Source organism: Cryptotermes secundus, unplaced genomic scaffold (assembly GCF_002891405.2).
Source record: "Cryptotermes secundus unplaced genomic scaffold, Csec_1.0 scaffold401, whole genome shotgun sequence".
Taxonomy (NCBI): domain Eukaryota; kingdom Metazoa; phylum Arthropoda; class Insecta; order Blattodea; family Kalotermitidae; genus Cryptotermes; species Cryptotermes secundus.
Genome location: NW_019731223.1, coordinates 997471 through 1010731, shown reverse-complemented (window position 1 = coordinate 1010731; position 13261 = coordinate 997471). Strand labels below are relative to the sequence as shown.

Sequence of the window (13261 nt, the reverse complement as noted above, 5' to 3'; positions counted from 1 at the left end):
GGTTGGACAGATAAAACAAAAATGCCAAGCTTTAGTGCATGATATGTAAGAGCTCTTGCCAAGAATAGTTTAAAACATCAGAATTAAAGACATTTAGAGACAGCTCTTGCTGAAATTAGTGATATACCTCTTGAGTATACTCAGAGAAGGAAACAAGATTTAAAAGTTACCAATGTAGTATTGTCATATTAAAGCTTCTTTTTGGTAAAGCCCCACTGCGTTTTTCCTATGGGTTATTTTATGATGGTTTTAGTAGCTAGTATAGTGTTGATTGGTAGAATGATTTCTAAAATCTTGAATTGGAAAAGGTTTGAAAGGAGGTGGTGCTGGCCTGATCACTATTGTATTCCAGCATTTAGCAGGAGGCGCTGAGGTAAACCACAGTAAATCTCAGTCAGGACAGTTGGTGTCCTGATCAAGGATCAAACCAAACATACACATCTAAAGCATTGCTACTAGACAAATCTGTATGATCCCACTCTGTCACCATATGCGGTTGTGTATCATGTAGCAAAAGAGAAATGAATGGCGTGTACAATTTCTGAAAAAAATATTTTTCCAGCTTGTATGGATATGGTGTGTACAATTTTCGTTGATAAATTTATGAAAAATTAAAAATTATGCCTCTTAGTGATAACACAGTATCTTGACACAGGGCCTGCTGTTGCAGAACATTTATAAACAGTGCCCAGTGCTTGGTTCAGCCTCATACTGATATTGCTCTCCAACTTGATGAGAGCACTGATATCTCAAGTTATACAGCATGTGAGACATGTATGGCAAGGCGATTTTATGGAAGATTTGCTGAATTGTTTAAATTTACCATGAAACTCAACTTGATTAGCATTCACAACAGAAGAATCCATATTGAATAGCGTAAGTTAAACTGATCTTAATTTGGAAGGAATTACCAGCTGTGGTGCTGGACATGTGATAGAAAGACATAGTAGCATTGTTGAATGATTATTTGAGGCAACCAGTTATTTTGATGTTTGGGGTCATTGTTTTGTGCTTTGTGAAAATCAGGGGTTTTAAAATACTATGTTCTGAAATTTAAGCAAATCATGCACATTTACTTCATTGTATTGAAGGTTGTTTGTTGTCACAAGGGGTGTACTAACTAGAATTTAGAAACACTGAAATATATTAACATTTTCTAGGTTTAAAGAGAGTAATATTCACATAGAATATTTATGTTACTGTTCTGTCAACAATGCAACCACTTTATTCCTTAGAATTTTCACTTTTTACATGTTTCGGCCCCAACCAGTCATCGTCACATACTTTAATTTGCCAAAACTGTTTAGGGGCCGAAACACATAAAAAGTGAAAATTCTAAGGAATAAAGTGGTTGCATTGTTGACAGAACTGTGATATAAATATTCTATGTGAATGTTATAGAAATACAACAGGATGCTTAAATACAATATTAGGGAGAGTAGTGAATTTCTCTGATAACTGTTGGATAATAAAGTTGGCATACTTTTTATTATTATTTATTTCATCCATAGCTGTAGAGAATTACAATTGGACATATAAAATAATAACAACTTCACGTCAAAAATAACATAACATTCACACAGTGATTTATCACTATAATATAGCAATACATTTCAAAGTACTTTTTTAACTTAATTTAAGAATAATAAATACACCAAATGAGACATAACAATAAATATTTTAAACATATAGACAGATTTATTAACAAGCAGTCTATGTCTGCAATTATTAATAGTAGTAAATACTCCAAAAAAGACATAAAAATAGATTTATCAACAAGCAGTCCATGTCAACAATTATTAAAAAATTCTTGAAGATAATAGAAGGCATTACACAACAAATGATTCTTAAGTTTCTTCTTAAGAACATTAAAATTTATTACATTCTTTAATTCAGTTGGAAGGCCATTAAATATTTTGGTTCCCATACTAATCACCCCTCTCTTGCTACACTCAGTATTACAAAATTGTACATACAAATTGCGTTTATGAATAGTGTTATAGCCATGAACATCAGAATACTGAGTGGTATAAATCTTAATTTTCATTATAAAACATAGGATCTGAAAAATATATAAGGAAGTAACAGTTAAAATCTTTAATTCATGGAACAAATTTCTACAGGAAACTTTATTTTTAACACCTTTTACCACCCTTACATATTTTTTCTGCAGTTTAAATAGAGTTTCAGAGTCCTTTTGCACCCCACCACAAAAAATAATACCGTATTTCAACACGGACTCAAATTTTGCAAGATGCACACTTCTTAAAACAGTTTGGCTCACTGAGTCCCGTAGGGATTTTATCAAATAGATAGTCTCGCTAAGTTTTTGACCCACATATTGGGTGTGGGTTGCCCAACGTAAATCTTCGGTAATGCAAATACCCAAAAATTTTACATCCACTGAACAAACCACCTCCTTATTATTTATATAAGAAAGGGCTCTGGTACTTGGAATAGATCTACTTCCCTGAAAAAAATATAACCTTTGACTTATCCGTGTTTATTATTAAACGATTTTCATAAAACCAATTTTCTAATTGATTCTTTACATTTTGAATTTTTTCATTTAATGATAAGATATTTTTTCCAGTAATCAATATATTTGTATTGTCAGCAAATTTATAAATAATAGGAATGAAAGGGGTCCCTAAACAGAACCTTGAGGTACACCATATTTAATTGCTTTAAGGGAAGAGGTAACTGTCTTTAGTAGTCTTTTGATCCATATAGTGAATTTCAACTAACTGTGATCCGTCTGTAAGATACAATCTCATCCATGCATTAGATATTCCTCTCAGTCCATATGGTTCCAACTTTGTGAGCAGCAAGTTATGATTAATGACATCAAAAGCCTTTGATAGATTCAAAAACATACCAAAGGCCAGTTGTTTATTATCTAGAGTTTTCTGAATTTCTCCAACGAAAGTTTGAATTGATGTAAATGTGGATTTATTTTATCTAAAACCATTTTGAGCATTTGATATCAGATTGAATTTATTTAAGAAATTTACAACTCTATTGTACATCATTGTTTCAAGAATTTAAAAAAAACAGACGAAATTGAGATTGGTCTATAATTTGCAATATTTTGTTTCTGACCTTTTTTAAAAATAGATCAAACTTTTGCAATCTTCATTTGATTTGGAAAGATGCCAGAATTTAGTGACAGATTAAATATAAAAGTCAAAGGCTTTTTTGTGGTTTGGATACATTATTTAACTATCATATCTGGGATCTCATCATAACCCACTGAGATTTTCGTTTTTAGTTTACTACTAACCTGAAGAACTTCTTCAGTAACAGGGGCAAGAAATAACCCCTTTGGATTTTGTATCGCATCATTTGTAGTGGCATGGTCAATTTTACAATTTACTTAGCTGGTGACATCTCAGTCCTTAATAAACCAAACTTGATTTTATAAGGAAAAAAACAGAAACTACAAGAAAAAGGTGGTAATGCATTTCAGCTGCAGAATATATCTATCCAAGGATCCAAAAATTTCAAGTGCTGAATGTTCCCGACAGTGATGCAGCACTTAAAAAATGTTAACGAAGACAATGCCAAATTGCTTGAAATAATTTCTGCCATAGGCCTGCAGAATATTCCTTTGTGTGAAAGTTTGTTATTACTGTCCAAAAGAGATATTTGAAAATTATTAAGACAGATTTTTGAATAAAAGAATTTTGCTTTTGGAAGCCCTGAATCAGTAATTGAATTGAGCTTTACATTTGAACAACAAAATTAACTGTTGTAGCTTAATTCTTCATTTTCCATGAAAAAGGATTCTGCAACATGAAATTTATCATCGTTTTGAATTATGACTGGAAAAGAGCTTGCATTGTTATGTAAGACAGATTTTTACTGCTACTGCTGTGTATGACCTGTATGTGTGAACTAGGGATGTTGGATGTTGACATAGTTGAAAATAAAGAAAGGAACGGGCTCAGCAATGAACCTGATATGTAACATTGTCAGCATGTATTCTGTACTAGGCACAAATTATTAAAAACATCTCCTGTCCCATTATATAAATAAGTTTAAATATTCATCACTTTTGTACTCATGGTATTAATCTATTCAGAAAACATAACCTTACTTATATATGTAGGGTGTCCAGCCCTAAATGTCAGTAAAATTTAATATTATGTAGCTTTCGTCACTAAGCATTTTGGAGTAACTGATACATTTTCAGATTCTGCACCTCACCTCACCAAACTTCTTACGTGCTTAGGCGCACCATTAGAGATGTGACACACTTCAACTGATATTAACTTTCTTACCAGGTATTGGTGAGAACATCGTTGGTAAGACAGTGTGAGCCCCAACAGTACTTTCACATGTCTCATATGTCTTTTTTTAATAAACATTGTCTTTTACAATCCCCCCCCCCTCAAAGCAGAAACCTGAAGGAGTGAGATCTGGAGAATGAGGGGCCAGGGAAGTGGACTTCCTCTTTGTAACCAGTGATCAGGAGACTCCTTGTCTAGAGAGGCACAGACACATGAGGAGGAGTGATTTGGGTCACCATTTAACTGCAAAACTGTTTCTGCTGGAATCTGACGCAAAGTAGTGTCCTCTGTGGTAGCTAGCAACTTTTCATTAGTCACTGTAGTTTCATAAAAAAATAAGAGGTCCAAAGTTTTATTTTTCGTCACAGGTCACCACATGTTGAGCTCTCGTGAATCATGCTCATGTTCAATAACTTCATGAGGATTGTTGCTCCTCTGCAGATAGGAACTGTATCTGTTAGCCATTCATATTCTGTTGAGGCAGAGCTCATTGTAGGAAAGCATTTCTGAAGCAGACAGTTTTTTTTAATCCTGATCTGTACTCGTTTTCTGGACCAACTGAAGCTTGTAAGCATGCAGTTTTACTCTCTTGTGCCAATAATCATGCACAGTTGAATGATGCAGGTCTAATTCTAAACTTGCATAGTGAACAGACTTGTGAGGGTTCCTTGGAAGTGTTTTACATATGCATTTGACATTGTCATGGAACACCATGTGATAAAGAGGTCTGTTTTGTCACAAGACACTCCATCTCTTTCAGATGCTCATCCCATTGCATCAGAGATCTGTAAATCGATGCTGCTTGGTTCAGGTCCACCTGATTAAACTTGCATCAAACATGGGTGTATGATTTAAACTCTGCCAACCATAGAATGCAATCCACTTTCTGCCACAGGGAGTGCATCTTCTCTTCAACAGAAACAAAACAAGATGGAGCTGCTCCGAACAGGCATGCGCATAGAAGGTGACTTGACCAAGCAGGGAGGAAAAAAATACTTGGAGAGTTACCACACTGCACAAAAATACTTACAGCTTAATGTCTGCTGTCATTTCTCATATATAATATTTTATTTTATTGACATTTGAGGCTGGACATTCTGTATATAATAGGCCTATATTCTTATATTTTATTTGAATAAAAAAGTTTGATATAGGGACCATTCTCTTCCTTTGGTGATTGTGATTTATACAATTAATTAAAAGTTTGATAGTCACTGTGGTTCAATTGGGAATGGTGAAACATGACTGAGAAATTTCACCTAATATTGTGTATTAGGAATAGATTGAACTGTTTGGATGCATTCAGGAGGTAAACTACAACTCAGCCTAGTATAAAATTCTGAAAGGGGAGTCTCGTGGGATGGGCCCCGGAACCTAAATATATGATTCAAATTCTAATATTAATGAATGGTATGAAATGGTATGTACTATGGAGCACAGAGAGTATTTGTAGTCATGATTGCACTACAAAGTTAAATGTTAGTGTGATATGATTAATCCTTACTATTTTTAGGTCTAAAATTAAAGTTGTGAAATACTGTTATAAAATAAATATGTGAATTAATGGTTTCATGCTTAAATATATGAGTTTATGGTTCCATGCTTTAATATGTGAGTTTATGGTTTCATGCTTTCTGTGTGCATATAAAGAATGAAGAAATTAGTTGGTAAAATACAAATTTAGTTATTTTGCAGGGTGTGATAATACTTCAGAGCAGGAGTTATGTGGAAAGGATGGGTGTATGTTATGCTTGTTTTACAGTAGCATATTATTTCTCTGTTCAGTTTCCTTGCAGCACACAGACACCTCATTGAACCCTTTTCCTACTTCCTGATGAGTGCTGTTTCTGGTTTAGCTACTCTGGTGGTTCCTGGCATGGTCGTCCACAGTTCCTCTTCCTTATGTTTCCCGAAGTCACCTTTCTGTTCATCAGTGTTCCTCAGCTTGGCACTGTTGATAATGTTTGTCAGAGTGTGGTGACTTCTGCTGCTGCTCCTGAAGAGTCCTATATTATAGGTACAAATTGATGTTTACCACCCAATGGATCTGGAAAACACCTTTTAAAACACTTTTTGTTTGCTTCATAAATTGATAGGATGCTGTGATGTGATTAATTCTGCCCAATCCATTCATGTGCTCTGTGTAGCTGAGGACAGCTTGGCTTTGAAGTTGTATCTTGTTGGGAATTTTGATGTCACATTGTTCATTTCAGTTGTAAAAGGTCTTGTGGTAGCAACCTTTTGTTTTACCATTATACTGTTATTCCTCTTTTGGAAGAAGATGCTTTCACTTTTCCCAGTTTTTTTGGGGGGGCTGTCCTTGGCCAACCTTGTTGGCATTCATGTTTGAGAAAGCATGACCAGAGAAGAGTGTCTTTATTTTCAGCTATTCATCCACAGACCTTGGACTGTTATAATGGCTGTTGCAGTAGATACTGTTTTCAGATGGTGGGTGTTGTGGATGTTTCCCTAGTGAAGCACACATTTCTTTTACTAGCAGTATGATCTTAAGAAAATGACTGTAAAATATCATGTCCATTTTCCCAGCATAAGATACAAAATTGTATGTAATGCATGTTGTTCAACATCATTACAAACCTGATTATTTCAGTTTTGAAAAAGAATACTGTAAACTTTGCAGGAAATGGTTGGGCCATTCCATTCAGAATTTTATGTCATCAATGGTATGCTCCTTGAGTCAAGGAAACGACGAGAACATCTATCAGAAGAGGACCTCCAAAAGAACAAAGCCATTATGGAAAGCTTTACCAAAGGCAACACACAAGGTTTCGATAATAATGGAGAGGTACAAGTATAGTTGTTGTGACTGCATTACAGTTTCTTCCTTTAACTGCATTTTGTTAATTCTCATTGGGTGTACTTATTCAGTATAGTCAGTATAATGGCTGGCTACAGGCTGGATGACCCAGGGGTCAGAGTTGAAGTAGTGGTAGGGTCAAAAATTTTCTCTTCTGCATGTCTTCGAGACCGGCTCTGGGGCCCACTCAATCTCCTATTCACTGGGTACTCTGGGCTGTTTCCCTGGGGGTAAAGAGACTGGGGTGTGAAGCTGACCACTCACATCCAGCTAGTGCTGAGGTCAAGAAAATGTGGATCTATACATCCACTCCCCATACACCTTCATGGCATAGTACTTAATTGGTTAAGCACAGGGACAATGTTACCTTACCATGTGTATTCAGTAGAATCCCGATATAAGATTTCTTGATCCAAGATATCTTCAATTTCATGTTCATATTTTATGATACCAGCCAAAGCCACTTACTAATAATGTTTCCCAATTTAGTGTTTTATGTTTAGCATTGTATCCTTATTTAGTGAACAAGAGTCTAACCCTAACATGAAATCTGTATTGTGATTCAGTGTCATATTTACCCAAATGGAGCATTAGATTCCTCTGCCTCTCATTTTTGGAGATATATATGCATATGAAAATATGTTGTTTGATGGATTTGAGTCTCTGCTTTATGCAGTGTCTTGCTTATCTTATTCTTGACCCTGAAAATGGAGGCCATGGTATGCTCTGAAAAGTTATTTGATGTTTGCCAGACCGCATAGTATTATTCTATTCCAGAAGATAGAACTCTTCAATGTGTTAATTTTTTATACAGTTTAGGCTTTTAGTGGGTTAAGTTTCTAAAATGCAGCAAATTCTGACCATGCTGGCAGCATATGAAGTGAGAAAATGGGACATGTATAGTTTCAATGGTAGTAGTTAATGAGGTACAGTGAATTTGTCCAAAGAAACACTGGAGTTCTGAATCGGAAGCTATAATTCCACACGGAGAGATGAAGGTGGAAATGGTGAAGACAGAAAATGTGAGAAAGGAGATGATGATTTATGTTTTCATGTGTTTACTATCTTTCACATATTTGCTTTTAACAGTTTTGTGAAATTAATATAGGAAGTCTCAATTTATGTGCAGATATGTTTCTTAGTGGGAGGTTGTCATAGATTTCAGGTTATCTTCCATGCAGATAAATTCACTACTTGCATGCCATTTGTCATTTGCTCAAAGAGACCTTGAAGCCTGCATCTCATTGTTAGGGTTTTGTGGCGGTATCAGGTTTTAAATAAGGAGTTTCTTGAAGGGTTAAATCATTATTGACTGCTGATGCAAAACCTATGCCATGGAGTTAGCCACTCTTGGAATGTGATAAGTTTCTGTTGCCAATTAATGGTGGGCTTTGTGTTAGTGGAATTTTGTGCATTATGTATGATAGATTTGAAAGCTGTGATACCATTCTAAGTAATCATTTGAGAGATTACTCTTCTAAGTTTTTGAACTTTCATTGTTGGATTGCAGCCTGTAAGGAGGCTGTCATTGTCACCCCCTCCTGAGAGCAAAGTATCATGGGAGGAGTACATAGGAAGTGAACCAGGAAACCATCCAACATTAGGACGAAATCTAGTGTACAAAGAAACCAGTAAAGCTTTCAAGGCTACTGTTGCTATGGTAAGTGAAAAGAAATGTGTGTTATTATATGCTTTGGTTTATGTCCCACATTACTTGTTTTTGGCTTCCCTCTTTTAGATCATTCTTGTATTTATGTAGAAAGTAGAGAAAGTCATACATAAATACCATATTCTTGCGCACACATGCAAGAATAAATACAGAGATACACACATGCACATAGACATTTTGACACCCCTATAGACAATTCATTTGTCATTCTGCAACTCTGAAATTTTCTGTGCTGTACTTCTTTGATTTTCTCTCTCTAGAGCTTTTCTGTATACCGTTCATTATAGGATTAGGCTGTGAGCTGAATCTGTGGGGAATTAGGGTTCAGCTCTCAGCACGAGTAGGTGTTCTTCTTTTCCATGCAGTATCCTATGCAAAGGATGCTGGTATTCTTTCCTGAGGAGTAAATTAATGAGGCATGAAGCTGACTACTTAACTATGTCTAGTGCCAATGTAAGCATGTGTTAGTTGAGTCTCCGCTGTCTCATATGCCTTCATGGTGTGCTCAATTAAGTACAGGGGTGACTTTTCCATTCCCTAAAAGATCGTTACTGAGATATTACGATGCACTGCCAGGCAACGGGTCGCTAAACACATTCTCGTGGCAACAAATATGCAGGCAACAATAGAAGAACTGCTGTTTCAATGAAGTGGCCAGTAAACGCCTTCCCCTGTTATTGCATGACAATAAGAAGGAGTCTACTGTTATAACAATATGTGTTGAGACTGGTGCTAGGCAGGTGCACGCAGTAGCATAGTGGTTAAGGCACTATGCTACAATTCGGAAGGTCGTGGGTTCAAATACCAACGAGGTCATTGGATTTTTTCAGTTGACCTAATCCTTCTGGCCGCACTATGGCCCTGGGGTTCACTCAGCCTCTAACAGAAATGAGTACCAGGAATTAAATAAATAATTTTCCTGGGGAGTAAAGCGCGGCCGGTGCATAAGACTGACAACCTTACCGCCATCTTTGAGCCGATTGTCTAGATAATGTGGGACCCTCAACATCTCACAACTCTGTGGGCCTTCATGGCCTGTTACAGGGATGGCTTTACTTTTTACTTTACTTTTCTACTGGTGCTAGGCAGTTGCATAATATATTCATCTCTACAATAAAAGAAGAGGTTTTCTGTGTGATCTGTGCTGCAGCTATATAATGAGGGTCCAGAATAACTGGCAATTCAGTAGCGAATTTGGACCAGGAGATTCCAGTTGTACAATGAATTTGAGAGAGAGAGAATTAGGACTGGAGAATTGGGTGGAGTTCTGGAGGGTCGTCATACCAAAGTGACTGAACAAGAAATGGCAAGAAGACTTCCTAGTGATTTGAAGTGATAGCTTCTGTGTTAAAATCCATTGCCAGGAAACAGATAGTGAAGGCATTGTATAGGCCTAGCCATTATTGAGATCTGTTACTTGAGCAAAGACTAGTTAAAGCAGATATAGATGACTGTAGTTTATGTGTTAAGTAACCTTCAGAGTTGTCGTGAAGCAAGACCTCGAGGAGTAGTCTTATGACATCACTTTATGACTCAATGCCATAACTACAATTCAACATAACTATAACACAAATGTCACTCGTTTCGTATTAACAACTCTCACTAGAATGTAAAACTGTCGAACTCTCTGTGCTGGCTAGCCACTGGCTTCTGTCAACACACACACACACTGTTTTCTGTCAGCTTCCACTGTCTTCTCTCAATACACACTGGACATACACTGCTTCTCTCAACACAACTCACTGTTGGCTACCACTGTCTTCTGTTGGCACACTCTCCCTCCGCTCGGTCCTCAGCTAGCGTCTTATACTGTTCCCTGTTGCCCTAGCAGCAGCGCCCACTGTTATGTCACAGCGGGGAAGTGTTTACCATCTCATTGCCTAGCACAGCTCCTCTGCTGTTGCGTCACTGCAGGGAAGTGTATATTGGCCTGTTGCCCCTAGCCTATGCTGTTATGTCATCACAGGGAATGGTTTACCTGCAACGCATGCGTTATCACGTTGCGCTGAGTCCACGATTCCCAACACCTGCCATAACAACATTTAAACTAAGTAAAATGCCTGCTATGGTCCTACAACTTTCAAACCTCATTGAATAGCATGATCTCTCATTTGCTCAGTTCTTAACGATGTATTGTCTGTGTGAAACTTGGATTAAATTACTTCCAAGTGACGACACTTTCACTCAGATATGTTGTTCTTGCTGACTCAGTCATGGCCACTCGTGAGTCTTATCCTATTATTCTTATTTTGTGTTCACCATTTCATTTGGTCACATAGATTTACAGGCATTATGTATATGTAGTTGCTAAGATGTTTCTTGCCTGTTTGTGAAGAGTATTACTATTGCTTCTGTGACAGATATGTAAGACTATCATCATCTGGATATTTGTAACTTACAAATGTCAACCATTGTAAAGTCATAGCATTATGTTATTGAATGAAGTAATTCAGTATCATCACTTACATGTTATTCACTAATTGCAACTTCTTTGTTGTATTTATATAGGGTATAGCACTGAAGAATGTATCAGGTTGTTTCTTCTTTTTCTTTCATTAATTTGTTCTCTTTTCCCATATGCATGTTGTGTGTCCACTATATACTTTGCATAGATCAGCTTATCATTGCTGTGCTTTATAGTGTGTGTGTTCTTTATATTTAACTTTGAAGCTTCTGCTGGTTTTGCTAGTAGACAGTTTTGGAAATCGTATTTTTTAATAAATTATATTTTGTAGATATTTTCATTTTGAGATTACACTGTGTTGTGTTTTAGTGAGTTCTATTTTATATGTAATGGCTTATTGTTAGTATGGTACACTGTCCATTGTCCACCATATATGGGGATTGAGATTTGCCAGTTACATCAATCTTTTATTTGCTTGATACTGTAATATGTACACATATTTTACTATAATAGCATCTCCATGAAGGAGGATGATCAGTGGTGCTGCTTATGGTGGCTGGGAGACTACTGCATGACGGGTGAACATAGGAGTAATGTACATTTGTTTTTGAATAACTTTAGAAACGTGGGTAAGTCCAAGCATAGGCAAATGTGGTATGGCTACAGGGAGAGAGACAGCTGGGTTAAGAGCCCCAAGCAAACCAGTGTGAGTATGATTTGTAGTCTCCTCCCATTTTGACACAAAAGGGGTAACTGAATGTTACAGGAAGGTTAATGTCACCTTACAAAATCAGTGAGGCAGATTTAGTATAGAAAATTAACAATCCATGATGCAGATGTGTTCCATATTCATTATGTGAGGGTTTTCTATCCCAAGTGTAATACAGCAAGTTTGAAGCTCCTCAACTTCCCGTTAACAATCTCCCTGCTGCATTTACATCTCTTTCTATAGACTGTTGCCTACAACACCTTCTGATGTCATCCATCTGATAGTGATTGCTGGCTCATTTTTTGAATTTTTAATTGCTTAAACCCAGTGGCTACAAATGAAGATAATGAGGATGAAAACGTTTAGCTTGCTCTTTGTCACAGAAGTCTTGATTGCAATTATGAAAACTGTCTTACTCCTGAATGTGTAATCTGTTGAAAGGGAGTTTCACATCCTTACCAGCCACTGTCATGGAATTTACTTCCTTGAACAGTTTTATGTTCCACAGTACATTTTCTGATAACATTTGAAATTATTCATGAAATAATCAGTTGGTTTTTCTCCACCATGTAATACATGCCCATGCGAGAGTTAAAAATTATCATGAAACACTGGGAAAAAAACCTTTTCAGCATACATGGTTGCTGATATTTGAATGACCTTTCCTTGCGTGTTTTTTGTGTCTGTGTGATGAATATGTCAGCCGCTGATGAAAGTATGTTATGTAAACTTTCAGAGTCCTGACTTCCCACTCTCTGTGGATATGTTACTGAATGTGCTGGAAGTGATTGCTCCTTTCAAACATTTTAGTAAGCTGAGGGAGTTTGTTCTTATGAAACTACCTCCAGGCTTTCCAGTCAAGATAGGTAAGCAAAAGTTCTATATTTTTAATTTTACCAGTTAGCATACTTTGATGGCTGTGACATGTTTAGTGACTTGTATGGTGTTGCTGTAAAAAATCGCATGAAAGTCAGAATGCTTACTAGACAACAGAAATAGTATACCTACAAAATTATTCTTTGATATGTTTGAGATGTTTATTGCAAAATGTTCAGTTAATTTTGTGTACCACATGCATAAATGTTTTGTATCTTGATGTATCTTTGCTTTATACCACCCAGTGGTCCCCACAAATACATAGGTGAGTCAAATGAAAACCGTAAAACTGAGATAAAAATTTGAAATATCACACCATTGTCCTATAAGTTGGCAGACATGTTACCAATGCTATAAAGAGAATGACGTCTGTGGCAGATGCTCCTTGCCCAGGCCAGGTGCACAGATTTGTGACCCCTGAGTCTATTGCAGCAGTTGAAGGCCTAGTGATGGAGGATCACAGAGTGTCAGTGGATGAATTAGCCGAAATTCT

The 13261-nt window shown here is 36.6% G+C and overlaps 1 protein-coding gene across 3 annotated transcripts in view; it reads left to right on the top strand.

Moving 5' to 3' along the window:
* LOC111866511 (ankyrin repeat domain-containing protein 13C) overlaps nucleotides 1-13261 on the top strand; it is a 51530-nt gene that overhangs the window by 17599 nt on the left and 20670 nt on the right. For all 3 annotated transcript variants that reach the window (XM_023855524.2, XM_023855521.2, XM_023855523.2), the window contains exons 7-9: nucleotides 6934-7098; nucleotides 8621-8770; nucleotides 12629-12758. In XM_023855524.2, the coding sequence (XP_023711292.1) occupies nucleotides 6934-7098; nucleotides 8621-8770; nucleotides 12629-12758 (445 nt within the window). The remainder of the gene's footprint in view (nucleotides 1-6933; nucleotides 7099-8620; nucleotides 8771-12628; nucleotides 12759-13261) is intronic.